General features: G+C 54.6%; 1 protein-coding gene across 2 annotated transcripts in view; it reads left to right on the forward strand.

The window, feature by feature from the left end:
- Dop1b (DOP1 leucine zipper like protein B) overlaps positions 1 to 26,758 on the forward strand; it is an 88,963-nt gene that overhangs the window by 30,299 nt on the left and 31,906 nt on the right. For both annotated transcript variants that reach the window (XM_055614866.1, XM_055614867.1), the window contains exons 8-26: positions 1,396 to 1,505; positions 1,930 to 2,044; positions 4,935 to 5,055; positions 6,540 to 6,659; positions 8,568 to 8,670; positions 9,305 to 9,496; positions 10,910 to 11,582; positions 12,623 to 12,894; positions 13,330 to 13,482; positions 14,606 to 14,706; positions 15,281 to 15,471; positions 18,363 to 19,977; positions 20,649 to 20,760; positions 21,973 to 22,161; positions 23,047 to 23,169; positions 23,496 to 23,630; positions 24,786 to 24,841; positions 26,335 to 26,439; positions 26,532 to 26,598. In XM_055614866.1, the coding sequence (XP_055470841.1) occupies positions 1,396 to 1,505; positions 1,930 to 2,044; positions 4,935 to 5,055; positions 6,540 to 6,659; positions 8,568 to 8,670; positions 9,305 to 9,496; positions 10,910 to 11,582; positions 12,623 to 12,894; positions 13,330 to 13,482; positions 14,606 to 14,706; positions 15,281 to 15,471; positions 18,363 to 19,977; positions 20,649 to 20,760; positions 21,973 to 22,161; positions 23,047 to 23,169; positions 23,496 to 23,630; positions 24,786 to 24,841; positions 26,335 to 26,439; positions 26,532 to 26,598 (4,553 nt within the window). The remainder of the gene's footprint in view (positions 1 to 1,395; positions 1,506 to 1,929; positions 2,045 to 4,934; positions 5,056 to 6,539; positions 6,660 to 8,567; positions 8,671 to 9,304; positions 9,497 to 10,909; positions 11,583 to 12,622; positions 12,895 to 13,329; positions 13,483 to 14,605; positions 14,707 to 15,280; positions 15,472 to 18,362; positions 19,978 to 20,648; positions 20,761 to 21,972; positions 22,162 to 23,046; positions 23,170 to 23,495; positions 23,631 to 24,785; positions 24,842 to 26,334; positions 26,440 to 26,531; positions 26,599 to 26,758) is intronic.

Raw genomic sequence — 26,758 nt, forward strand, 5'->3', positions numbered from 1 at the left:
CTGCTTCCCCCTCGCTGGAACATGTGCAGAGGCCTTCATAAGGAAGCTTCTGTGGGCTTAAGATGAGGACCTTCAGGCTCGTGGTGGAGCTCTGGAGCTCTGTTCTGTTCGTTCTCTCTTTTGAGCCAGGATTTCATGTATCTCAGGCTGGCCCCGAATGTCCAGAGACCTTGTGCTTCTGATCCCCCTCCCCCACTTCCCAAGTGCTGTGACTGCGGGCGTCCACCACCAAGCCAGCCTGCACAGTACTGGGGATAAAACGCATAAACCCCGGTTCTCTTTAGAGAGTTTTGATTGTTTTTGTTTGGTTGGTTGGTTTTTGGTTTTTTGAGACGGGGTTTCTCTGTGTAGCCCTGGCTGTCCTGAACAGCCTTTGCAGACCCAGGCTGGCCATCAACCTACCTCTGCTTCCCGAGTGCTGGGATTAAAGGCATGCACCACCATTCCCAACTGAAATTTTAGATTAAAAAAAAAAAAAAAAGTGTTTGTGCATGGGTGTGTGCCTGTGCATGTGTGTGTGCGTGTGTGCTGTATTTGTCCATGTCAGTGCAGTTCCTACAGAGAACAGAAGAAGCTGCCAGGTTCCCTGGAGCTGGGTTACAGGCTCTTGTGAGCCTCCTAATGTGGGTGCTGGGAGCTGATCACGGGTCTCTGCCTGTGCTCTTAACCACTGAGGCGTGTCTCCAGCCCCCTTGTAAGGATTTTTAAAGAAAAGGACGATTTTGTGAGGAATTCATCTGTTAGAACATGGCATTCGAGTGGGGTGTTGGTGCACTCCCTTCATCCTCCTCTTCCCTGTTCTCGGGAGACAGAGTCAAGCAGATGTCCAAGTTCAAGGCCAGCCTCCTCTACAGAGCAAGTTCAAGGATAGGCAGAGCTACACACACACACACACTCACACACATACCTTGTCTCAAGAAAAAAAAGCGGGGGGGGGGGGGGGGGGGAAGAGGAGCCTACCTTCTGTGTGGAGAAAACACCAGGCCTCACTTGGCTGTGAGTGTGAACCTTGGTTTCTGCTTGTTCCCTGAAGATGGTCTTCCTCGCCCTGAAGATCTGACCCAGAGCCCAGAATGAGGGCGTGTGGACAGCCAGGTGGGCGGTCTGCCTAGTTTCTGTTCCAGGACAAGTAAGCCATGACCTGAAAACGACCTCTGTCCCATGCTCACACGCGTGCTGCGCTGGAAGCGCGGTGTGCGATTGGCAGAGTGAATTGATGGTTGCCCGGCTCGAGGGCGAGTTGGGTGAGGAGGGCAGCCACCAGGTGATGTGAGGCTGGGCTCTTCTGGCGAAGGGGCCGTGTTTATTAAAGTACTGCAGCACGAGGGTTTTGCACAGTATGGTAGCCCTACAAAACACAGCATCTTTTACAGCCTGTTGCTTATTCTTTCATAGGTTCAGACATTAAAGGAAATGCTGTTGTGCCAGACCCTAAACTCTCAAATCCTTACGAAGACCAGTCCTCATACTTTTTTGATAAATACTCCAAGGATCTTTTAGTTGAGGTAAGAACATTTCCGAAAATGGAAATGTCCTGACCACAATCAGGACATTATAGTCTCTCTTCTTTCTGGTTTTGCCCCCTCTGGTTTGGTCTGGTCCGATTTTTCTTGGTGGTGTTGGTGTTTTTAAGCTGAGGTCTCACGTTTCTCACTGTGTAGCCTAGGGTGCCCATGAACACCCAGTCCTCCTGTTTCTACTCGGAAGGGCTGAGGACACAGGTGTGCGCCAGGTGTTTGCCCTCTGTGGTGCCAGGGCTTGAACCCAGGACCTCCTGCATGCTAGGCCCAGCCCTAGTTCCCTGTCCTAGTTCTTCAGCCCCAAAGCAGTCTCGGTGCGATCCCAGAGCATCGCACCTGCGCTGTGGGCTGGTCTGCAGTGTCCCCGCCACATGGGGCATCCTAACGTGTGCTTTGTGGACACGCACAGGCTCTGGCCGAGATCCTGCACCAGAAGCTCTTAGCGGCTGACGCGGAGGAGCGCCATCACGCTTACCTGAAGCCTTTCCGAATCCTCCTCAGCCTGCTGGACAAGCCAGAAATAGGTAGGGTGTGTATCAGCTGCTTCCAGAGGGTTTGCATAGGACGCAGTCAACACCAAAAGCTTGAAAGTCTTGAGAGCATACGCCTCAGTTTCCTGGCTTTGCACCGTGGGCTCCTGCTGTGGGGGGAGTGTGCCTGCAGAGCCCCTGCAGAGCCCCCCCAGCCCCCACTGTCCGAGAGTGCTCACTCCCAGGTCGGAACTGCTAGTGAGCCTTGCTTTATAACTGTTACTCCTGTACTTTTCATTTGTGACCGTGAGTGAGCCGCTCCTCTGTAAAATGACATTTTACTAGAGAATGAAAAAGGCTGAGTTAGACTCTACTTCTTAGAGGCTCCCTTTTATACATACGCCATGACCCCTGACCCTTCTTGCACACACTTTGCTCCCTTGAGAATCTGTGGAGGGAAGTGACCTCTGTTACCTCTTCACTATTTGATCTGACGTCACCAGAGCTCCATTACAGGACAGAGCCACCCCGATCCCTCCACTGCACTGCAAGCTCAAGGGTCTTGTCTGAGACCAGGGTTTGTGCCCCTCTGGCTAACACGAAGAGCAAGGCATTCTTGGGGCCCGTGTCTCTGAGTGGAGCTGGGCCCTTCTGTCCTCATCTGAGTTTGGCACTGAGCATCTGTTGTGTGGTGGGGACGGCATGAGCTCTCGGGTGGCGAGAGGGGCAGTGGTGGCTTGTCAGGGAGGAGGGGCACCCCAGGTGCTGGGATGCTGTGCTTGTGTGTGTGTGAGCGCTTTGGTTTTTTGAGTTATTACCCTTCAGGCTGGCCCGGAATTGGATATGGAGCCAGGCGGCCTTGAATCCACTGTCTCCGGCCTCTGCGGGCAAAGTCCTGCAAGTATAGACATTGTGGTTTTCTAAAAATGATTACATGTCCTACATGCTGTGTGTGCACGTGCCCTCAGTGCTCATGTACCACGGTGCACGTGTTGAGGTCAGAGGACAGCTTTCAGGAGTCCGCTCTCTACCGTATGGATCCCGGGAGTCGCTCCAGTTGCTAGTCATGGTGGAAGATTTCTTCATGCACCGAACCCTGCCTGCAGGTTTTCCCAGAAGTTCCTTCGTTCCCGGTGACTTGCAGGCATTGGTGTCTCCACGCCTCCGATGTGGAGGTGGGGCCTCTTGTGACGCCCACTTCTTTTGCCGGAGGTCACCCAGTGCCCAGGCCTTCCTTTCCAGGGAGCGCTGCTGGCTGGATAGTGCTGAGCACGGCTGCCCTGGAGGCGGGTCACGTAACAAGATCTCTGCTGAGCCTCGCAGCCCCTAGTGCACCCTTCTTCCTGAAAGCACCTTGCTGGGCTCAGAGTCTCTGTTCCTCCCCTCCCACCTCCATCCACCACAGTGGCTCAAAATAGATTTCCCTGTACTTGGAGGTAACTCCAACTCTGAAAAGTGGGTGCCAGCCTAGCAAACGAACTGCGTGGTGTTAGTGTGTTGGGCGCTTGCTTGTGGCTTGGAGAGGCACTCGGAGGGGAAGCAGAACTTAGCATTAGGTGCGTGCTTTGTGTCAGAGCTGTCCTGTGGAGAGCCAAGGAAGCTTGCAGCTGCCAAGCTGCAGGTCCTGCTCTCTGGAAGAGGGAGAACAGTTCTCCTCATGGGGAGTGACTAAGTGTGCTCTTCTACTGGCTCTGTTGTCTGAGGGATGTGTGCAGAGGGAGACAGGACTTGATTGATTATACAGACACAGGAGCACAGAGCAGTCAGTCCCTGTGGCCTAGGTCCTGCCCATTCTTCAGCAGCTGGCCTTTCGGCATGTCTCGCCCCACTTGGAAGAGGAGACAGACTGCCTGTGGAGAAAGCATTCGCTCCCTCCCAGTGCATAAAACCTACAGCGCTTATGAAAGCGTTCTCAGAGGCAGGCTGTGATCCTGTGAAGTGACAAAGGTTCCAGCGATGTGGGGCGCAGAGAACGTCTCAGTGGTGGAGCGGTGGCTCAGTGGTGGAGCGCGATGTGGGGCGCAGAGAACGGCTCAGTGGTGGAGCGGTGGCTCGGTGAGGTCACATTTTGGTCACATCACCGAGAAACCCACAAAGCATGAACGTGCTGTTGCCATCTGCACAGCAGAAAGGCGTCGTTTTCCTCTGCTGAGAGTCGGTGTGCTCTCATCCCTCTGGAGATGCTCAGAAGGCAGCTCTGAGAACTCCTGCCCTGTGCTCCACCCAGTGGGCCAGAAGCTGGGCTGACACGCGGCTGGCATGGCTCCTCGTGAGGGTTTAGGATTAACGTTGTTTTGTGCTCTCGCTCTTGGTTGAAGAGCTGCGAGGTTGCTCCTCTGTGTGACTGTTTCTGGTGAGTTTGGCCAGGCTGTTCGCAGGGTTGGCACGGGGAGCGTTCAGCGGCCTTCACCAGGGGGGTCAGCTTGGGCACCCTGCTCCACCCTGCGTGCTTTGTCGCCTCTGTTGTCAGGGCTGCAGCACAGCCCCTGCCTGTGTGGCCGGGGGAGGGACTCTGTCTGAGCCCGGCTGTCTCACATGTAGCAAGCTGTGCAGTCGTGTTGGCTGTTCTCCCAGAGGGTGTTCCCACTGCTGGTGCTGTCCTCACCCGTGGTGACATCTGCATCCTGAAGGCCCATGTGTGTAGGCAGCCCACGTGTCTTAATGTTGGTCTGAGATTTGAGGGTTAAGGCTTGGGGGTGTGGCTCTGTTGGTAGAGTGCCAGCCCGGCATGCAGGACACAGTAGATTCCACCTCAATGCCTGCTGCACAAACTGGGCATGGTGACATCCCGGGAGGTGGAGGAGGGAGGAGTAGAAGTCATGGTAATCCTTGGCTATGTAGAGAGTTTGAGGGCAGCCTGTGCTAGACTGTGTCCCAAAACAAAAACCAGACAACGTTTGAGTCTGTTATTGGTCACTCTCTAACTGTTTTCTATTGATTTCAGGACCTCAAGTGGTTGAGAATTTATTTCTGGAAGTCATCAGGGCCTTTTATTCTTACTGCCACGATGTCCTTGGCTCTGACCTTAAACTCAGCTACACCCAGAGCGGGAATCTGCTCACCAGGTAGGAGCAGCCTCTGCATTCACACACTGGCCTCTGTGGTCCTTCTCCCCTGGCCTTCAGCATGAGTGCGAAGTGCTGGGGAGGGCGGCCAGCCCCCACTGGCAGCTCCACCCTTAGTGGCGTGGGGAGAGCTTGGTTTGACCCCTCCCAGGCCTGCCATAGCGGGCGTTACTGACCAAGCATGAAAGTCAGTCAGCAAAGGCAGCTTGATCTGGTGCGGCTCACAGGAAGTTCAGGCATGAGGTGGAGGAGAGACAAGCCGCTGAGGGCAGGGTGTCTTCGGGAGCAGTTAGTTCAGAGTGAACCATCAGTTCAAGTCATCCTTGGCTACATAGTGAGTTTGAGGCCAGCCTGTGCCACTTGAGACCTTGGCAATAACAAACAAACAAATAAATAGGCAAGCTACCTCTTTACACTTCACCGTTAAACACTTGCTTTCTGCCTGGATTGGTAGTGTATATACAAAACTTTATTCTCATATTTTTATTGGGTTTATTTGTGCTAAATGTCCTAAGAAGTTTGTCGTGGTAGTTCTTTTCTCTCAAAAAAAATAAGAGGGTTTTGTTTTTTTTTTTAATACAAAAGCAATAGATTAGCCTGATATTTGAAGCTGTCAAGCAAACAAAGACATTGCCTTCCATAATTCTCCATCCTTCAAGGAAAACTGAACAGTTCCCACTTCTTTCCAGGTCCTCCTGCTTGCTTAAACACATTGCCCACCTTCCAGCCCAAGGCAGAGTGCGTGGCCCCTTGCGCACAGCTGTGGCCAGTGTGCCTCCTTTTCGTGGGATGTGGTTATCTGAGCTCCCTCGTCAGGCACTTGTCGCTAAGTCGGTCCTGATGGAGCAGCCATCTCTTTGAGTGACATTGCCTTTCTCATGGTTTCCGCCTCCGTGTTTTTAAATGGTCGTGGATCTCTGTGCACCCGCTCGGGATTTCTATAGCGTTCTCCAGCGTGCTTTACTTCGCTGCAGAAGTGTGTAAAACCTTAGCGATGTGCTGGTGTGTAGCTCGGTGGCCGAACGCTTGGCTGCTCTGTCCCCAGCATTGTAGTAAGTAAATGCATAAAGCTGTAGCCAAATCTCCCGCTGAACCTGCAGTTGGGGGAGTGGCCTGGGGGACCCGTGCCCAAGGTCATTCTCTCCACCATAACTCATGCCCCTGTTTCTAAGAGTGAGAACACTGTTGAGCAGGGAGTTGTTCTCGTCAGGGTCCTGGCTGCTGGCAGGCTGCCCGTGCTCAGGCAGGCGGTGGTAACTGGACTCCTGGATATTTATGAGAAGAGGGAAAAGATACATGAAGGTGGGAGGGGCCTGTTAGGGGCAGGAGGGGTCGGGGTAGCTTTGACGGTGTAGGGATGAAGATGTTCTAAAGGCTGATGTTTGGGAGCACGGGCGCTGTGGAACCCTCTGGGTCGGTCAGAGGCTGAGAGCAGAGCCACATCACCCTGCTCAGTGCGCTCAGCTGCTCCGTCCTCTGCACAGCACCATCAAGGAAAACAGGCACGCCTCCGAGATCGTGAAGACCGTCAACCTGCTGGTGTCGTCCCTCAGCACGGACTTCCTGTGGGATTACATGGCACGGCGTTTCGAGGCGTGCTTCAGGTGAGCTTGCAGATGAGGGATGTGTAAGCGTGGAGCCGCCTCCGTGGCCGCAGGGAGGGCCGGGCTCTCCCGTGCTTCACAGTCCAGTGGACACAGGCCGGGCAGAGCCTGTGTCTCAGGGTCCTGAGCCACCTCGTTACTCAAGTCGAGAAGCCCTGCCCATGCTCTCTGGCACACCCCACTCCTCCCCTGCAAGCCTGCGCCTGACTCAGCGGTCTCCACAGCGGAGCTTGTACACGTCACATCCTGAAGTTAGTGTGTGGTGGCCAGAGTGCCCATGCTCATGTTTTAAGCTGTTGTGCGAAGCTTTGTGCCACTGGTGAATCCTTCGTGGACCCCCGACTCCCACCTGAGGAGCCTGGGGCTGTGATAGAAGCTTCTTCCCGTGTAAACTTTGGCCACGTGTGTCGCTAGGCTATAGAGCCCAGAGACAGGAAGGGCCTTCTCCAGCATTGCCGGGCAGACCAGTAACAGCCAACGTCAGAAGCCAGCCGCACCTGCCCTGGGAGTCTGACCCCTCGAGTGCTGCTTAATGCCCCTCTACACCCTGAAACCAGGCACAATGGCTTTCCTCTCTGCTGAGGTATGGCCGCTGCACCCAGAGTCAGGGCAGTGGAGGGCAGAGTATGCTGTGGTCATAGGACTCGTTTCTTCGTACTTTTCAGCATTAGGATGAGACTCAAGAGCTTGTGCTCTGCCACTAGGCCACGTCCCTGCCCTTGTTTATTTTGAAACATGGTCTCACTGTGTAGCATGGAATTCACTCTGTAGACCAGGCTGGCCTGGAACTCACAGAGATCTGCCTGCCTCTGCCTCCTGAGTGCTAGGATTAATGGTGTGCGCCGCCACTGCCTGGCCTGCTTCATCCTCTTAAATATTTCAGATTACAGGCTGTATTACCGGCCTGGGCTAGTTATTTTATCAATCGTGTTTACGTACATGCGCATGTGTGTGTGTGTGTTTATGTGTTTATGTGCCTAGGTATGTGTGTCAGGTGCTGTGTGGCTGTCAGAGTACAATTTGTTTTGGTCCTCTCTTCTGCTTCTGCAGCAGGGGTCTGTTTTGTGTTGGCTGCTGCTGCTGCTCCAAGCTTATCTGCCCGGGAGCTTCCAGAGATGCTCCTGCGGCCTCCTCCCTTCTCCCTGTAGGAACCCCTGGGATTATAGACGCACATTACTGCATCTGGGTTTATGTGGCTTCTGGGGAATCAAACTCGGGTCCTCAAGAATTAGTTGATTTTCTATTGTTGTGATACTCTGACTGAAAGCAGGTTCTGGGAGAGTTTATTTTAGGTTTCCAGAGGGTGAGAAGCCAGCATGGCCAGGAGGCGTGGCAGCGAGCGGCCATGCTGGCAGGACAGGATGCAGAGAGCCCACATCTCAAAGCACAGGCGCGGATCAGAGAGAACCGGAAGAGGAATGAGGCCTTAAGCTCTCAGGGTGTCACGCTCAGTGATGCTCTCCCCCGGCTGGGCTGGGTACTGCAGCCTCCCCAAAGATCCACAAACACAGCCACCAACTGGGGGCCGCGTGTTCAGATGTCTGAGACTGTGGAGACGTCTCATTGACACCACTGTTTATTTGGAAACAAACACTGGACTCCAGAGACGGCACCCAGCAGTACATCCCAGTGGAGCTGGCTGTGCTCCTGCAGAGGTCTCACAGCCCAGAGCCTGTGACCTCACGGGCATCGCTTGGAGGGGGCTCAAAAAGTAAAGCACAACCCCAGCACTCAGCAGGCGGATCTCTATGATTCGAGGCCAGCCTGGTCTACAGAGCAAATTTCAGGACAGCCAGGGGTACACAGAGAAACCCTGTCTCAAAAAAACCAAAAAGAAAGACAAAGACGTGATGTTTGCTATGACTCAGTGGCAGAGAGGGTTGATTCTGTCTCCTGTGGTTAACTCAGGCCAGTGAAGCAGCCCACGGCGATTGCAGAAGCCATCAGCCCTCCCCCCACCGTCTCGGAGCTCTGCACCCTCCTCGTGTTCCTCCTGGACGTGATTCCCTTGGTGAGCCTGGGCCCTTGCTCTGGATTGCTCTCATTAGTGCTGTCACGGTGTTGGTTAACCCTGCGTTTACGGGAGTGGCTCTGCACGCACGCACTGTCTCCAGGTGTGCTGTCTTGGAGTGTGAGTCTCACACTTATTTCTCGTGATGGGACCCACCCAGGGCCTCCCGCTCCCAAGCACACAGTGGCCACTGAGCTGTGCCCCAGCCTTCTCCCAGGTTTGCTGGCCGGTTGGTTTGCTTCTTATTTTTTGTTGTGTTTTAGTTTTGTTCTTCAAGACTGGTTTTTTTAATCCTGAGTGCTGGGGTTAAAGGTGTGTGCCACCATAGTTGGCTCGTTTTTGCTGCTTTCTTTGAAGGGTTTAACTTCTGGGACTGGTAGCAGGCTGAGCTAAAGTATGGAAATCAGATGACAGACGGACTGGGGCTACAGTTTTAGTAAAACAGACTCTAAAACCAGAGCAGTCTGAGGTGCTTGCCTTCCCCGTGTGGCCGACCATGATTGGCAGCTGGTGCTTTCCCTGTGTGACTGGGCACGGCTGGCAACTGATGCTTTCCCTGTGTGTCCAGCCACTGTCAGTACTGGTGCTTTCTCTGTGTGGCCGCCATGTCAGTAACGGGTGCTTCTGTTTGCAGGAACTCTACTCAGAGGTGCAGACTCAGTACCTCCCACAGGTGCTTGGCTGCCTGCTGCAGTCTCTCACTGAGGAGGTGGAGACCCTGAGCCTACCTGAGCTCACACATGCCCTGAAGACATGTTTCAAGGTGCTCAGCAAAGTCCAGATGCCGCCCTCCTACATGGACATGGAGCTCACCAGTGGGAACTCGGTATGTGCCCCAGGACCGAGGCACTCTGGTGCCCCTGAGGGCGGGAGGTACTTGGCGTGCAGAGCAGTGTGGGCGGGAAGGTGTGTGGGCACTGCGTGCAGGACTCTTACAGCCTCCTTTCCGCTGCTCCCGCACCACCTAGCCACTGTGACTGCTAGACAGTGCTGAGAATCACAGGTAACCCTTTCATTGTGTGTTTGTACGCACGGGATTGGACTCAGGTAAAATGCAAGTCAGAGGTGGTCCTGAATTGGCAGTTGGCTTCAATACCAGATAGCAGTTTTCTCAATTTGGAGCTCAAGGGTGTTTCTCCCAGTGCATTGTGAATAAAAAATCTGCCCCAGACCCCTTGGCAACCTTCTCCTGGCCTTGTTGGCCATCTGTGCTACTTCAGGCTTGTCGGAATTCTACCACCCTCACCCCAACACACAGTGTTCTGTGTATGTGAGTCTGTGCTTAAATCCCCTTCCCTCTTACGAAAACACTGCCTGTTTGGACTTACGCCGCCAGATGCCCCCACTTCCCAGCTGCGAAGAGCCTTTCCTCAGATAAGGCCGTGTACTGGCTCGAGGCCTTGAGCACCGGGCTTGGGCACGCGCGCTGTAGCCTGTGCTGTGCAGTCGCTGTCCACCCTTCTTTGACTGCAGGGTGGAGCACCCTTGCGTGTTCGGGGTGGTGGTGCCTCCCTGTGCGGACCAGTGCTGTAACCCTTTCCCATGAGCTACTATTCAGCTCTCTCGGTTTTCGCCGTTGAGGCTTGCCGTCAGCACCCTCGAACAGCAAGTAGGAGGGTCCCACCATCCGTGAGGGGTGCTGAAGGACTCAATTGCTTCTTTGAAACTGTGAGGTGCTGTCACAGCAGCCCAACAGCTCAAGGGGAGCACTGAGGCAGAGTGCTTTTAGGGGTGAGAGTTCTCAGAGACATGGTTAATGCTGTAGACAGATGGGTGGACAGCAGCGTGGCGGGGGCCAGGGGACAATGCAGAGTGGCCGCCCCTTCTTTGTTCTCACTGGAAAGTGGATGGGAAGGGGATGAAAGGCTCCTGGGTGGGTAGGTGGGTGGGTGGGTGGTGGGTTGGGTTTTATGTTTGCTTCAAGACAGGGTTCCTCTGTGTAGACCAGATAGGCCTTGAACTCAGAGGCCTGCCTCTGCCTCCCTAGTGCCACCACACATGGCTGCAAAAGCTCCCAGTTTAGCCCACAGTTGACCACCGCCAGAGGTGCTAGTGAGTGGCCAGGGAGAGAATGTCTAAGTGTTTCCAAGCTGGCCATTACTGGGGTGGGGGCTGAGAGGGCAGGGAAGCCAGGAGCAACCGCAGCGCTGAAGCCTGATCCCTGCGGTTCCTACCATCACGGTTTAACCACAGTGGAAGAGCAGAGAAGGATGAGACGAGGGGTTTCCTTATCTTCCAGAGTCCGGTAAAAGGAGAAACCGTTAGCATGGTTTTGGAAACGAAGACCATGGTTGCAGGTGAGGAAGAGCCTTCCTTCCACCCACTGAAATCTGAAGACAGTGGGATCGGGCTCAGCGCCTCATCGCCAGAGCTCTCTGAGCACCTAAGGGTGCCTCGGGTGTCTGCGGAAAGAGATGACGTCTGGAAGAAAGATGGAAGCATGCAGAGGACGTTTCTCTGCATCCAGGAGCTCATTACCAACTTTGCCAGCAAGAACATTTTTGCAGCATCGCTGACAGGCTCTGGGGAAGAAAGCAAGGCTGAAGAGCATCCAGGGAAGAGCAGCAAGACACAGAGCCCCGAGCACTCAGGCAGGAAGAGCTCCTGGGAGCCCAAGCCCATCAGTGTGCCCCAGTTTAAACAGGTGCTTTCGGACTTGTTCACGGTGCGCGGGTCCCCCTTCAAGGCCAAGAGGTCAGAGTCACTGTCCTCTGTGCCCAGCAGCCCGTGCAGAAAAGCACAAACAGAGTGGGACCTCGACCAGGCGGCCATAGAGTTGGTGGGCGCCAAGAAGGACTGCAGGGAGGCCTTTGCCGCCGCCTGCCACCTGCTGCTGGACTGTGCCACCTTCCCTGTGTACCTGTCCGAGGAGGAGACGGAGCAGCTGTGTGACACACTCTTCCAGACTCCAGGTGAGAGGGAGCCCTCGTGGGGCATGGCTGGTTGGGAAGCCTGCGATAGACTCCATGTTCAGTTCCCCGCGCTCGAGCCCGCAGGAAAGCCTCCCAGTCCAAATGCTCGGAAATACAAACCTCCTGGCACTGGCACCTGATCTGGGGTAACTTTAGACTAGGGAAATCACCCAGGAAACTGCAGACCTCCCCAGATCTGAAAACTCCGAGATCAGGTACACATTGGACGACAAGCCTCTGGTTAGGGGACTTGCAGCAGCCCATTTCCCTCCGCAGCCAGCTGCACCAGTGTCACGGTAGCTTGCTGGCTGTGGCCCGCTTCTGACCGCCGTCTTTACTTGGTGAATGGCTTCTCTGGGTCTGCACCTGTAGGCCTGCCTGGCCCTCCTGGAGGGCTGACTCGTGATAGGTAGCCAGTGTGTTCCCGGACATAGCTGTCCATCTGCTGTGACGGCCATCGCAGAGCTGAGTGTTACCACCTCGTGCTCTAGACACCAGAAGCCCCAGAGCGAAGTCTCAGCAGCCAGTCCATCTGTCAGAGACTGGGTCCCACCCTCCCAGTGTCTTCCAAGCCCCTGCAGTCTGTGGGTCACTTCTCGAGAGGTCGCCAGGCGCGGTGCCCTAGAAACATCGGAGTCACGCTTTTATTACTGTGACAAATTATCTGGCAGAAGCCACCTGAGGGAAGAGAGCTTTGTTTCAGCTGAGGAAGGGACAGCAGCTGGGACAGCCCCACCTACAGCGACTGGAGGGAGGTGGCAGGTCAGGCACAGGGAGAAAGACGGCAGAGGCAGCCCAGGCCTTAGCAGGGGCTGACCTACTGACCCGCCTCCAGCTTCCCAGAACAGCACCAGCAGCTGGGAACCAGGACAGTTCAGGTGGACAGAGGTCCACCCTGACGAGGCTGGTCCTAACCTGATTATATCTAGCAAGGCCCTGCTGCCCAGGTGAGTCCAGTCACTGGCCAGAGTAGGCACCGTGGCATCCCAATGGGAGACCACGCTCACCTGCTCGCTTCTGTTCTCTGGCTGGCATCCTAGGAGCCAGCGATTGCAGTTTTCCATCCTGGCTGAAATCCCTCATGACAGTTTGCTGCTGCGTGAATGACTGCTCCCTCCAGAACGTAGCCATCGCCACGCTCTTGGAAGTAATCAACCACTCCCAGTCCCTGGCTCTCGTCATTGAGGACAAGATGAAGCGCTACAAAACCTCTGGCAACAACCCATTTTTTGGCAAATTACAGATGGTGACAGTCCCTCCCATTGCCCCGGGGATATTGAAAGTCATTGCAGAGAGAACGGACTTCTATCAGGTATGGCTGGCCGGGAAAGTGTGTGGAGGTCAGCGGACCTTCTCCTCAGACCTGTTTATTGAAAGTTGTCTATTCTGCTTCCGGCCGTTGCATGTGAAGTGCGGCAACCAGGGGTAAGGGGGGTAGGTAGAGGGACCTGGGACTGTCTGATCTGTCTCTAGATCCCAGCTCCTGGCAGTTTGTACCCCTCAGCAGGCAGGGCCAGTAGCCTCTGGTCGCTCAGCATGTAGCTTTCGCCCCACAATCTCTGACAGAGTTTTTGGGTCGTCTTACCTGGGCAACTGCTGGTGGGTTTTTACTTGGTCACAGCTGTGTCCTGGTGACATGACAGTGGGTGTTAGAGTCTCAGGGAGCAGATACAGGTAGAAGTCAGGCTCTAGGGTCAGGCTCATGTGAGAAGGAACAGCTCAGGTCCCCATTCCCGTTTCCCTGCAGAGGGTGGCTCGTGTGCTCTGGAGTCAGCTGAACAAGGACACTCGTGAGCATCACATCACGTGTGTGGAGCTGTTCTTCCGCCTGCACTGTCTGGCCCCCACAGCCAACATCTGTGAGGACATCATCTGCCATGCCCTGCTGGACCCCGACAAGGTGAGCCCCGCACCTGTGTCCATTGTGCCGTGGTCAACTGGCTGCTGAGCCTGCTCCTTTTCACATGCCCCAGGCAGACTGTACCCACCCGGGCTGACACCCTTCCAGGCTCCATGCACGTCCTGATGAGCAGAGGTGATATGGAAGCCCAGGGCTGGAAGATCCCTGAGCTTGAGCCGTTGCTTTGAGGGTCTTGAAAGTGCAGTTGTGTCCACATTGAAGCTCACCATGGAAACTTGCCCCGATTCCATGAACGTTGGGATTTGCAAGCTTTGGGGCCATTTGTAAGGCTCGAACTGGAGTTGCAGGTGGTTGTGAGCACCGTGTGGGTGCTGGGAAACGAGCCTGAGCCTCCACAGCCTCCTCACTGCCGAGCCATCTCCAGCCCTGGGGCCAAACCTTAAATGCCTTCTTTACTAAACACATCTAAAGCAGGGACTAAACACACCTTTAGTCCCTGCCCTGGAGAGGCAGAGGCAGGAGCATCTCTGAGTTCCAAGACATCCAGGGCTGTGCAGGAAGGGCAAGGGAAGTGAGCAAGTTTTTCCTTTGGCCGAGACTCAGGTGAAAGCACAGTACCCTGGCTGTTACTATGTTCTGCTCTGTTGACTGCATTTGTTATTTGAATACTTTCTACATGTGTTGTCTGTCTGTGTGTCTGTGTGTGTGTCTGTGTGTGTGTGTGTGCGCGCGCGTGCGTGCGTGCGTGTGTGTCGCAGCACCTGTGTAGAGGTCGAAGGACAGCTTGGAGGAGTCAGTTTTCTCCTCCCCTGTGGATCCCAGATACTGAACTGCAGTCACCAGGCTTGGCAGCAAGCACCTTTGACCCACTGCACCGACTGGCCCGTGTTCATTCTTCAGATGAACCTGAAGCCGAGCCTGGCATGACGGGGCTGTGGTCCCTCCCTCACGGGTGCTGGGGCAAGAGGACTCCAGGTTTAAGGCCAGCCTGCGAGCTTAGTGAGACCCTGTGTCAGAGCTGAAAATAAACCAGTAAAAAGCGGAGAGAGGGCCGGGTACAGCAGTTCCAGGGCATTCAAGGGCCCGACCAGCGTCACTACAAAACAAGTAAGTAAATAAAAAAGCCTTGCCCTGCCTCATACAGAGTTATTTCCCAATCAAGGGAACAAGGTTGGAAGCTCTGTTTCGATTTTCCGTCATCTGGCACCTGACTCGAGAGATCCAGGGTAGTCGTGTGACATCGCACAATCGCTCCTTCGACAGGTAAGGCGGTTCTTCATGTGTCCACCATTCTCAGCCGTGGGAGCTCTGCAGACTCCTCCCATGTGTGAGCTCGGGGCGGGGGGGGGGGGGGGCTGCTGGTGATGCCGGCAGCTGGGCCACATGTGGGAGCCGTGACCCCTTGCTTGACCTCAGCTCACGCTGCATGGGACATGGTATCCCAGGTCCTCTAAGTTCACTTAGCATGGTGTGAGACTCTTGTGGGGGTTTTAGTGTGATGGGGAGGAGGACGCCCGAGAGCCTCAGAATCACCGTGCTGCCTCATCAGTGTGGCCTGATGAGGAGGCAGCCTAGGGGGACAGCTGTTCTAGAGCCACCTTGCACTAGGCAAAATTTGTTACACCACCAACTGCACACTACGACACATTCTTTGGGCTGTTCGACTCTGGTTTGCCCAGGCACAGCCTGCTACCCACTTGGTCTGTGAGGCCAGCCTGGGCACCCCCCCGGGGGGTGTCTGCAGTCAACAGCACAGGCTCCAAGTGGGCCACAATGCAGACAGACAGACATGCAAGGGCGGCACAGAGGGGACTCAGCCAAGACTTTCCTCTCCTAGGTCCTTGTTTGTCGTCCTGGATAGCCTGGCTTGCACAGACGGTGCCATCAGTGCCGCAGCCCAGGGCTGGCTGGTGCGAGCACTCTCCCTCGGGGACGTGGCTCGCATCCTGGAGCCCATGCTCCTGCTGCTTCTCCAACCCAAGACCCAGAGGACCTCCATCCACTGCCTCAAGCAAGAGAGCTCTGCGGGTGAGCAGCTGCCAGGGGGCGGGGCCGCAGGCGTGTGTCACACAGGGACGACCCCCAGCCGTGCGTCACAGGGGGCCGGCCTGCAGATCCTGCGTCATACAGGGGGAGGGGCCACAGGCTCTTCCTCAGGAAATGTAGGTCTGCTATGCTCACATAGTAGACGTGCCTTGAACTTGTGGGTGTGGGTTGCTGTTTTCACTGGAAAGTCAGAATTTCCTTATTGAAAGGCAATATCTGAATATATTATATATTGCAATATATTCTTATTAGCTATGGTCACCTTGCTGTGCAGCCAGACACTAAAAAAGCACGCTTCTGAGGTAGCAGCCTTCATGCCTCTGGCCAGCACGTGCCCTTGCTCCCAGCCTGGCCTCCGGCAGCCACCTCTGTGCCTGCTTCACCTCTGTGGGAGTAGACTCCAGATGTTTGTCACTGTGAAAGAAGTGGTGGGCGAGCTGTGTGGACTGTCTGACCATCCTGTGGTGTACGCACACATGCTAACAACTGCATTGCATCCTGTCACGATATGTACTTGTTACTTCTCAGTGAAATAGTTTCTCCAGTCAGCGGCCCATATTTAACAAGCACAGCGCTTCTGGACTGCGCCATCCCAGTCGAAGACGCAGCATCCCCAGAAGCAATCCCTCCCTTGCTCAGCTGGCGTGTGGTGCCCGGGTGTCAGCACCACTGTTAAACAGGGCCCCAGGGGCACTCTGCACAGTTTTGCACCCCAAATTTGGGATGGTCTCTGAAGACTAAGAATGTCAGTGTTTGTGTGGAATCTGCTCAGTTTTCGCACTCTTACAAAGCGAGGTGGCGCCACCCTGAGGTGGGTGGAGGGAAAGGAAGTGGTGTCCTCCGAGCCAGGTTCTTCCAGAGCCTCTGTCCTTCTCAGGAAGAGCAGGCTGCCTTCTGGAAGAGCTGACTGAATTATCCACATCCTAAGAAGGGGGCACCATGCACATCACCCAGCTCTGTGCTTCAGCATTTCTTTTTCTTTAGTTTTGCATGTAGTGTGTGTGTATACACCCCCCCACACACAGACACACATACACTTAACTTGTATGGACACATGCATGCCAAAACATCATGCAGAGGTCAAAGAGCAGCTTGCAGGGACTGGAACTTCCTTGTGCAGTTTCCAAGGATCGGACTCAGGTCATCAGGCTTTGTGGCACACAGCTGTCTTGCCAGCTGCCCCACCCCCTTAAAAAGATTCCCCACCCTGCGCTTCTTTGGGCTCTGTCTCTCCACTCCTCACCACTTCCTGTCTTCTGGCTGCTGCTGCTGCTGCTGCTGCCTCCCGCTCCCTTCGAGTACAAGAAAACAAGAAAGGGAAGCCAGCCGCCTACACCGCTGTGTCGTCTCTGGTCTCTGCTCTTCCTTCTGCTGTGCCATAGACTTGCTGAAGTTGCTTACCCAAGAATCTTCACAGAGCAAAACCTTGAGATCTTTCACCTCTTTTTAAAAGAGAGTTGATGTTGAAAAGTGCCAAGTGCTTTCCCATTGCAGAAGTGCTGCTGTGACTATGTTAAACATTAGGCAGTGGTTCACACCTGTAGTTCCAGCACTCACTAGGCTGCAACAGGAGGACCATCGCCTTAAGGACAGCCTGGGCCATTTAGCAAGTTCCCATTGAAAACAAAACAACCTGCTATGGAGCTGGGCTGCTGGCTCCTTGGATGAAGTAACGACCTGAGTCCAGACCCTCATCACCCACACGAGCGCCGGATGAGTGGTCCAGCGCTCAGGAGACAGACAGTCCCTGGCCAAGCTGCCAAGCTGCCTGGGTAGACCAGCCAGATCTGAGAGCTCCGAGCTCGCCTGAGAGACCTCAGTATACACAAGGAAGGTTGATAGAGGAAGACTCCAGAGTCAGCCTCAGGCCCCCACATTGCACACCCAAATGTGCTCACACACATCTGAACATACTTACACACATGCAGAAACACCATACATACACATGCAAAAAAAGAAGAAATTTCTCTGGTAATTTAGAAGTCAAGTGTTGAAGTGGAGGCCTGTCAGTGCTGGCCGCTGAGCTGGGTACTGTTGGTGGGGGCAGATCTCCCTCCCCTGGGCTTTCTATAGCTGGGCATTGTGGACGCTCTTGCACGTGCGCGCATTCTATACAGCTGTTCTGCAGCTGGATTCTCCCTGTCATTTGTCCTGTGCATATGTACATGCACATTGATACATGCTTTGGAGCCCAGGAGCAGTCTGGCATGGGCACATGCCCAACCCATGCCCTTGCTGTGGGTCTTGGGCTCACTTTCCATTTTCTCCAGATGCTGCTTCAGTGCGCGCCCAGTCCTCATAGCTTTGAAACCTGCTGGTGTTTCTGGGGAATACGTTTCCGAGGAGGGAATTATCTTCCCTCTTCGGAAAATAAGAGACACTTATTTTCCAAAGTGCCTTCTCCCAGAATTTATGATAAAACCAAAAATTAAACGTGCCACAGATAAGGTGGCCCATAACTCAGGCCCCAGCCATCTGTTGGGGTTATTAATTTGAGGACAGGCTGAGCTGTGTAACAAGAGAAAAACAAACTCAAACATTGTTACAGTCAACACACGACAGTATAAGTATATGTCACAGTCTCCTGAATAAAGAGCTGACATGCCCATGTGTGCCAACACCCAGCTTTATGGTGCTGGGGACCAAACCTAGGGCCATCTGCACTCCCAGCTGATACTCCTAGCCTAGCCGCCCCTCCAGCTGAAGGACATAGATTGCTGTGTCTGTGTTTTGGTTGTGATGGCATCTGTTCTTGGGTACAGTTCCACTGGGCGCCATCTGTAAGCCATCTGTAAGCCAGACATCACCCCAGAGCTCCCTTGTCATCTCTAGCCGTTCTGATCTAAAGGCCTGTGTCATTTTGTGATTTCCAGAGGACTTCCACCGTTGGCTTAACAGGAAGAAGCCCACATTCGGGCAGTCGTTTGGGGCCCCTGAGCTGCAGGAGGGCGCGTCCGAGCAGCTGCTGCCCCTCGGCCAGTTCACCACAGTGGACCGAGAAGCCATCTGGGCTGAGGTGGAGAAGGAACCTGAGAAATGCCCCCCGCAAGGTGACCTCAGTGAGGAGGACCTGCCCTACCATATGGACCTTCCAGACCGGGTGGCCTCTGGCCCGGACAGCAGTGAGCACACGGAGTCTGCGGACACGAGCTCAGGCCGCACAGACAGTGAAAACACGTCTACTTTTTCCTCTCCCTCCCACGACCTGCGGGACCTGAGCCACGAGGAGCACTGCTGTGCGCCCCTCCCCCTCGGGGGCAGGGCGTCCTCCAAGCGGCCAGCCTTCCAGCCAGAAAGCCTCAAGGCTAGTGCCGAGCTGGGCCTCGTGCGAGCGGACTCAGACAGGACACAGGCCTCCGAGTCCCTCTCCAGTGACGAGGAGGCCGACGTGGAGCTCCAGGCCATCACCACGTCCCGGCTGCTGAAGCAGCAGAAGGAGAAGCAGGAGACACTTGAGGCCTTGTTCAAACACATCCTGCTCTACCTTCAGCCCTACGACTCCCAGAGGGTCCTCTACGCCTTCTCCGTGCTGGAGGCCGTGCTGAAGACCAACCCCAAGGAGTTCATTGAGGCTGTGTCCAAGACCGGCGTGGACACCAGCTCCACGGCGCACCTCAACCTCATCTCCAATCTGCTGGCGCGCCACCAGGAGGCCCTCATTGGCCAGAGTTTTTATGGCAAGCTGCAGACCCAGGCCCCCAGTGTGTGCCCGCACTCGCTGCTGATTGAGCTCCTCACCTACCTCTGCCTGAGCTTCCTGCGGTCCTACTACCCCTGCTACCTGAAGGTCTGCCACAGGGACATCCTCGGCAACCGGGACGTGCAGGTCAAGAGCGTGGAGGTCCTGATCAGAATAGTGACACAGCTGGTGTCCGTGGCCAAGTCGTCAGAAGGGAAGAGCGCCGGCTTTCTCCGAGGCCTGCTGCAGCGGTGCAAGGTGCAGGAGTTCGTGCTGCTGTCCCTGTCGGCGTCCATGCACACCAGCCAGAAGCGCTACGGCCTGGCCACGGCCGACCGAGGCAGGGCCCTGGTGGAGGACGGCCTCTTCGAGGAGAGCCTGATCAACCTGGGGCAGGACCAGATCTGGAGCGAGCACCCGCTGCAGATCGAGCTGCTGAAGCTGCTGCAGGCGCTCATAGTCCTGGAGCACCACCTGGGGCAGGGCCAGGAGGAGGCTGAGAGCCAGGCCGCCCTGTCCCGAGAGTGGCAGAGGGCGCTCAGCTTCCAGCAGGCCATCGGTGCCATGCAGTACGTGCAGCCCCACCCCCTCACCTCCCAGGGCCTCCTGGTCTCAGCCGTGGTGAGAGGCCTGCAGCCGGCCTATGGCTACGGCATGCACCCGGCCTGGGTGAGCCTGGTCACGCATTCCTTGCCTTACTTCGGGAAGTCTCTGGGCTGGACGGTGGCACCCTTTGTTATCCAGATCTGCAAAAATTTGGACGACCTGGTCAGACAGTATGAAAGCGAGTCTATCAAGCTGGCCGTCAGGTATGCGGAACGTGATGCTCCTCGAGGCAGAGTTTGTAGGAGAACCTGTGCTGCCACGGCTAACGGTTGGAAGATAATCCGACCAATGAGAAGGCTGGTGATTGTCGTCACCAGGAGTGTGCATGGTCAGGTTGGGTGCTCCGCCTTTAGTCCTGGCCTGTTAGCATTTATAAACCCACGGGTTCAGTCCCCAGCACGCAAGGCCGTCCTTGGCTATAGTGTGGATTTTGTGCCACATGATAACCCTGTGTAAACACCCCCAGCTGCCCAGGCCATCTCTACGGTCAGTTAACTCTGTTAGTTCTGCAGGGTGGCAAACCCAGAGGCAGCGTCACAGTGACGCCAAAGCACCTTAAACAGTTTTCAGCTCTGATTGTGTAAACGGGTGTGCCACTGAAGACACCTGTGTGCTTCCTGTCAGGAGCCCCTTTCATCAAACACAATGACGTCAGCCTGAACCCTTCATGGCCTCACATTCTCCAAAATTTGTGTCTCATTTTTAAATATTCTTCTAATAGTTATTGGTGTGTGTGTGTGCGCGCGCTCATGCGTGCATGTTTTAAGGATAACTTGGGAGTCAGGTCTTTCCTTCTGAGTGGGCTCTGGGAATCAGGCTTGGCTCATCACCCACCCAACCCCGTTATTTTAAGTTTCTCATTTCTTCTCTGCAGTACAACTTCAAAGAAGGAAAACATTTCTCCAGATTACCCGCTCACTCTCCTGGAAGGTCTGACGGCCATTAGCCATTTCTGTCTTTTGGAACAGCCCACCCAACACAAAAAGGTACATTTCCCCCCCCCCAAGTCTGAGGCAAATTGCTTGTCTGTACTAGTCTGTGACTGTATTAAATACATAATATGTGAATGATGTAAATATATATAAGAGATTCAAGTGAAAGCATAAATATAAACGTGTCTATGGTGTCTGTACAAGTGTGTTATGCAAATACATGCAAACTATGCAAATGTGCACACACAGAGGTGTCTATACACAGGAAACAAAAGTGAGTGAATTCCTTGAGCTTTTGCCCACGTTCCATCAGCTGGCACTAGAGGTAAGATGTGAAGCAGATTGTTGATTTTGGGCTTGTGTTGATGTGTGTGGGTGGGGGGGTGTGTGTGCTGTGTCATGGGCACATTCACCAGCTGTGTTCATGCACTGGAGGCCAGAGGAAGCTTTAGGTTTTTCCTCTTTTGCTCTCCGCCCCTTTGCCTTAGGACAGGTCTCCCTGCACCAGAAGCCGTCCGCCCTGGCCGGCTGCCTGGCGTGCCCGCAGGATCCACCTGGTCCAGTCCTGAAGCTACAGGCATGCCCAGCTATGCCCAGCTTCTGTGCGGTCTGGGGTGTGAGCTCAGGCCCTCACGCTTACAAACAGCCTTATGTGCCCTGGCACATCCCCCTCGCCTGCACTCATCTCTGTCCACCTCCCAGGATGTTGATATGGACCATGTGAGATCTGAGATAGCCGCTCTGCTCTGTGTAGCTAAGTCTGAGGGTAAACGCTGGCCCTGGTGGTGTGTACCTGTGACGCCATCATCTTAGGGGTGGAGGATCAGGAGCTCAGGGCCATCTTTGGTCATGTAGCAAGTCTGAGACCACTCGACTTCATAAGACCCTGTCTTGAAAAATAAAACACAATCTTAACATACACCTACCATTCTGACTGAGTTAAAATCCCAACCTTTAGTCCCAGCACTCCAAACGCAGAGGCAGGTTGATCTCTGTGAGTTCAAGGCCAGCCTGGTCTACAGAGTGAGTTCCAGGACAGGTAGGGCTACATAATGGAAAGACCCTGTCTCAAAAAATAAAATGAAAGTTTATAACTGAAGTGTTTCAGGTTAGGTCTCCTTCTCTGAAAACAAACAGTAGGCTGACACAGGCGGGGACAGATGTCACTTGCAGACTACCATGAGGCCAGTGGCCCACCCCGAGTCCGCAGCAGGTGAGAGGGGCTCGGACAGGGCAGTGAGCCTCATAGCCTGTTTGAACTTGCAGACTGCTGCTGTAAGTGACCCCATCAGCCTGAGGAACGCCAAGAACGCCATTCTGGAAGAGCTGCCTCGCATTGTAAACACCATGGCCCTCATCTGGAGTGTCCTCAGAAAGGAGGAGGCTCAGAAGAGACCTGTAGATCTCCTGGGAGCCACGAAAGGATCCTCCTCTGTTTACTTTAAAACCACCAAGGTGAGAGGCCTCCCCGGGTCTACAGCTGCCTGCGCACTACCATGCTGCTCTCCCCGGCTACGCCCTTCCCTCTGCCCCTCTGCGAGCGGCAGGCTGGCACGTGCCTGTATCCCCAGCACTCAGAAGAACACTGCTGCAGGCTGCAGGCCAGCTGAATCTGCAGGGGGTGCCAGGCCAGTCAGTGGCCTAGCCGCACCTTGCCTCAGTAACAGAGAAGGAGGTAAGTGTGCGGGAACAAGTCACAAAAATCATAGCATAAAATCATAAAAAAATGAAAATAAAACGCAGATCATAAAAGAATGTTTAATGGGACCCACAGTCCAAATCAGATGGAGAAATCCCCCTTTCAGGTAAATATGATGGCACACACCTATAATTTTCAGCACTTTAGAAGTGGAAGCAGGAAGCTCAGGAGTTTAGGGCTAGCCTCCTCTACAGACTGAGTTTGCAGCCACCTTGCGATACGTGAGACCCTTCCTCATAAAAAGCAGCAAACCCTCTCAGTTTACACACAGCAGAGGCATGTGATGATTGTACGTAGTCCTCACCTGAGTGTCTGACGACTACCCGCTTAAACATGGCTTGTCTCTCAGAGTGCGTCTGAAGCCGGGCACTGACGTGTGGGGTGTGCTGGGCCTGGGAGAGTTTGCTTATCTTAATTAGCATACACGCCCAGAACCCCGACTCTTAGTTTTTATCTCTGTGTCCTGGCTCTTGCAAGAGGTGTCAGCCCCGTCCTCTGCCCAGGTCCCCTCAGCTGTGAAGCATACTACCGGGATTTTTAGTCTTGTAGGTGGCACCTAAGTGCGTCAGTGAGGGCCCTGACGCTACTCTAATGACTTTTTCTCTTTTTTTGCAATTAACTCTTGGTTTTCTGTTTACCAGATCATAAGACAAAAAATTTTAGAGCTGCTGAACCCCCTGACAGGCCACCTCGGGGTTCAGCTGATAGCTGCCGTTGCCACAGTGTGGAGCAGAAAGCAGGCACGACGCCACAGCAAGACAAAGGTGAGGGTGGAGGTGGAGCGGGCCTGGAGGGCTCCACCCCTGCGGGGCAAGGAGGGAACCGACTTCACAGGCCGAAACATCTAGCACGCCCAGATGTGTGTACTCATAAAATGCGTAAGGGAGAGGATAGTCATGGAGGGCAGCCAGCATCGCGTTTGCACGCACCCGCACATGCACTCGTGGGCCCAAACACAGGCATGCCCATGTCTGTACACACCACAGTGGACTCAGTCTCTGTCCCGGGATGGCCGTTGTGGGAGGCTGTGCGTGAGCGGGTTTGCTCTTCTCTCCTGTACACCTTCAAGGGATTCTTTTCCTCTGGACAGATAGTCCCCGAGACAAGCGCATCCCAGCACACCCTTGTGGACCTGGTGTGTGCTCTCAGCACCCTGCAGACAGACTCGGTGCTGCAGCTGGTGAAGGAGGTGGTGAAGAGGCCACAGCAGATCAAGGGGGACGAGGTGAGGTGCCCGGGGGAGCGCCCTGGGCCATCTGCAGGCGGGCAGCTCCTTCCTGCCCCCGTCTGTGAACACTGGGGTGGAGAACTAGCATTGTTCGGGTTGTGAGGAAGGCTGTTGCTGTGCATTGGAGGGGGTGGACGGGCTTCTGGTGCTGCTGTTTCTCAGCAGGAGTCCCACAAGGTCAGCCTGCCTGTCCATGAGGTCCACCCTGAGGTTAGCTTGCCTGTCCCCCAGGCCACACACACTGCCTGGTGCTCAGCTCTGAGCGCCTTCTAGAAAGCCGAAATGGTAGCTGCTCCAGGAGCTGCCAGCCTGACAGGTGGAGTGCCGACAAAGCCAGACCCTGAGGGAGGCTGCAGGCGTGTGATTCAGCAGCCCCCACGGCAGGGGGAGGCGCAGGGCCCGGCTCTGATTGTGTGCGTTGATGACTAAAGGAAGGAGAGACTAGACGTGGATCATGACCATGGGCCCTGATGAGCCAAGTGCCTGAGGGGCAGGGGCGGAAGGTCCAAGACACAGACCCCTCCCATGTTGGAGCTCTGCCTCTGGGTCTCCCGAGACGGTGGTTGTCAGTTGTCATCCACTCTTGTACCTAGGTATTAAGGCGGCTTGGCCAAGGAGAGGAGCAGGGGTTGAGGACTCTGAGGGACAGGTGTGCCCTGGGCCAGTCATCTGCAGCCCCTGCGACCTCTCCGAGTTGGGTTTCTTCTGGTTCCTCGGAAGTCTATAGAAGACTGCACCTTCTTATTTGGAGGGTGTGAAAAAGGAACCGGACTCTGTCTGTGACTGAAGTTTGCTGTTTCTCTGATTATCTTAGTTCAATTTCTATTAATAGCTTTCCGAGAAAAGGTGTATTTGGATCCATCTTTTTCTATAATCCCAGCAACTCGAGATTAAGGAAGTCAAAGCTTAGCGGGACTCTTGTACCGAGGACTGGGCCCTTGCCTTGTCTAGAGGTCTTCGAGTGATTTGGGATGTGAGCTCCAAAGGTCTGCACCCTGATGAGAGGCCTCACCCACCGCTGAAGGCCCCACAGACCCCACAGCACTTGCACTTGGGGAGCGTGGGTAGCACTCTCAGATTCAAACCGCTGCAGCCGCAGACCTGCAGGGTCTCCCTCCCCCGGCCTGCGTGACGGGTTGCCTTCCTTTCCAGAAGTCGCCCCTGGTGGACATTCCCGTGCTGCAGTTCTGCTATGCCTTCATCCAAAGGTAAGCCCCTCCTCCCACGCCTGTGTGGCACTTGGCTTTAGTTCAGAGAGGTCTTAAGTGGCTTCGCGTTCCCAGCGACCTTCGTTATCTGTACTTTTCTTTCTCTGAAGAGCTGAGTTGACATTTTAAAAAATATATGTGCTGCACGTTGAATACTTTATGTCAGCAAAGATTTGCATGATGGCCTTTAAGTTTTAAAAGGTTCCAGTTTATGCAAAATGGTCTTTAAAAGACCCACAACTAGGAAAACATAAAGGCCGCTTGTAGAAAAAAGAGAACCAGCTTGGGACTTCCTGTGGTTTCTGCTGGGTCACCTCCACTTTGGTTCACTCAGCTGAATCTCAGTCTGGGCCTTAGCTGGTGTGCAGGGGATTCCCCAGTGTGCTGAGAACACTTGACTGAGCCTCTGTAGCTGCTCTCCTGGCACAGCTTGGATAGGGCCATCTGTGTTGGGATAAGTGAGAGTTGGCAGGGTCACCCTCACCTCAGCCAGCCATGACTCCTACTCCAAAGACTCCACAGTCTCCAGATGGTGGCGCTGTCGGGGACACATGAGCCTGTGCATCGGGTTGTGGGCGTGGGATCCACACGGGGGCTGGGGTTCACGTGGGGGAGGGATGAAGGGGGCACAGTAAATTCTGACAACCCAAAGTCTCCTGCTTCAAGCAGTTAATGTCTTAGCTAGTCCTGCTCTTCATAGTCTGAAACCACAGAAAGGTAAACTGAGGACTGTAACCCAAGGAGTCGCTGAGTTAGTGTTAAATTCAAGCTAGCTGTCAGTCTTCACTCAGCAGCACCTTTGCTGAGTTCTCTGGGCTAGTCACACCACTCTTGGGATAGCCTGGGGTAGCTATTGGAAAAGCTGGTGTTGTGATACCAGTTGACCTCAGCGGCCTGTGTAGGCTCTGAGCTGCCCAGCTGCTTCAGGCAGGGTCTCACCATCCTTCTGCTGCAGAGGAGGAGCCACCAAGGTGGAGCACGAGGTAGTAAGGTAGGCATCAGGGTGTGGCCTGGGACCCCCTTGACGGCGCCTGCGCTTTGGCGACCTGTGCCGTAGCGCCTGGCTGCACAGCCCTGACGCCAGCACAACTTTCCATGCCAGAGAGGCCTGACCTGACAGCTGCTGTGCGCAGTGGTCATTGGCGGCCAGCACCTTCCTTTCCGCTGCATCTTCCCCGTACGTGATGCCTGCTGTCCTCAGTGCTGGGCAAGCATGGCCAGAAACAAAAGCTGAGCAGCTGGTTGAGGCTTTCACTTTGCAGATAGTGGAACCCAGAGCATCCCACATGCCAAAAGCTAAATTCCAGGTGCCCTGACTGCAGCTGCTTGCCCCTGGGCGAAGAATCAAGCTTGCACAGACCGCAATAAACTAAAACAGGCTGGTCAGACACGCCATTCCCGTCTGCTTCCCTGCATCGAAAATGTGCTTCAAAGTAAACACGCTTCGTTTGTCATACTCAGGGTGTCGTTCCCTGTTTCTGCTTTCCTAACAGGCTTTCCATCCCAGACCTGCAGGAGACCTTCCCTTCACTCCTGGGCGTCCTCAAGGAGTCTGTGCAGCTGAACCTGGCTCCCCCTGGGTACTTTCTGCTTCTCAGGTATGAAGTCTCCACGTTCACACAGGCAGTGTTTTCTGCAGGAACACGTTTGTTTCTGTAACCTTGTGACCAGGAGCTGATTCTCTCAACAGCATGCTGAATGACTTTGTGACGAGAACACCCAACCTGGAAAGCAAGAAGGACCAAAAGGACCTGCAGGTGTGTATGTGAGAACGTGTGAAAAGGTCGGAACTGGTCATGCAGTGCCATCCATCTGCAGGAGTGCAGCAGCACTGTCTGTAGGAGCGCTGCAGTGTCCTCTGTCTGTAGGAATGCTGCAGTGTGTAGGAGCGCTGCAGTGTGTAGGGATGCTGCAGTG

This window comes from Psammomys obesus, unplaced genomic scaffold (assembly GCF_907164565.1).
Source record: "Psammomys obesus unplaced genomic scaffold, mPsaObe1.curated_primary_1811, whole genome shotgun sequence".
Lineage (NCBI taxonomy): Eukaryota > Metazoa > Chordata > Mammalia > Rodentia > Muridae > Psammomys > Psammomys obesus.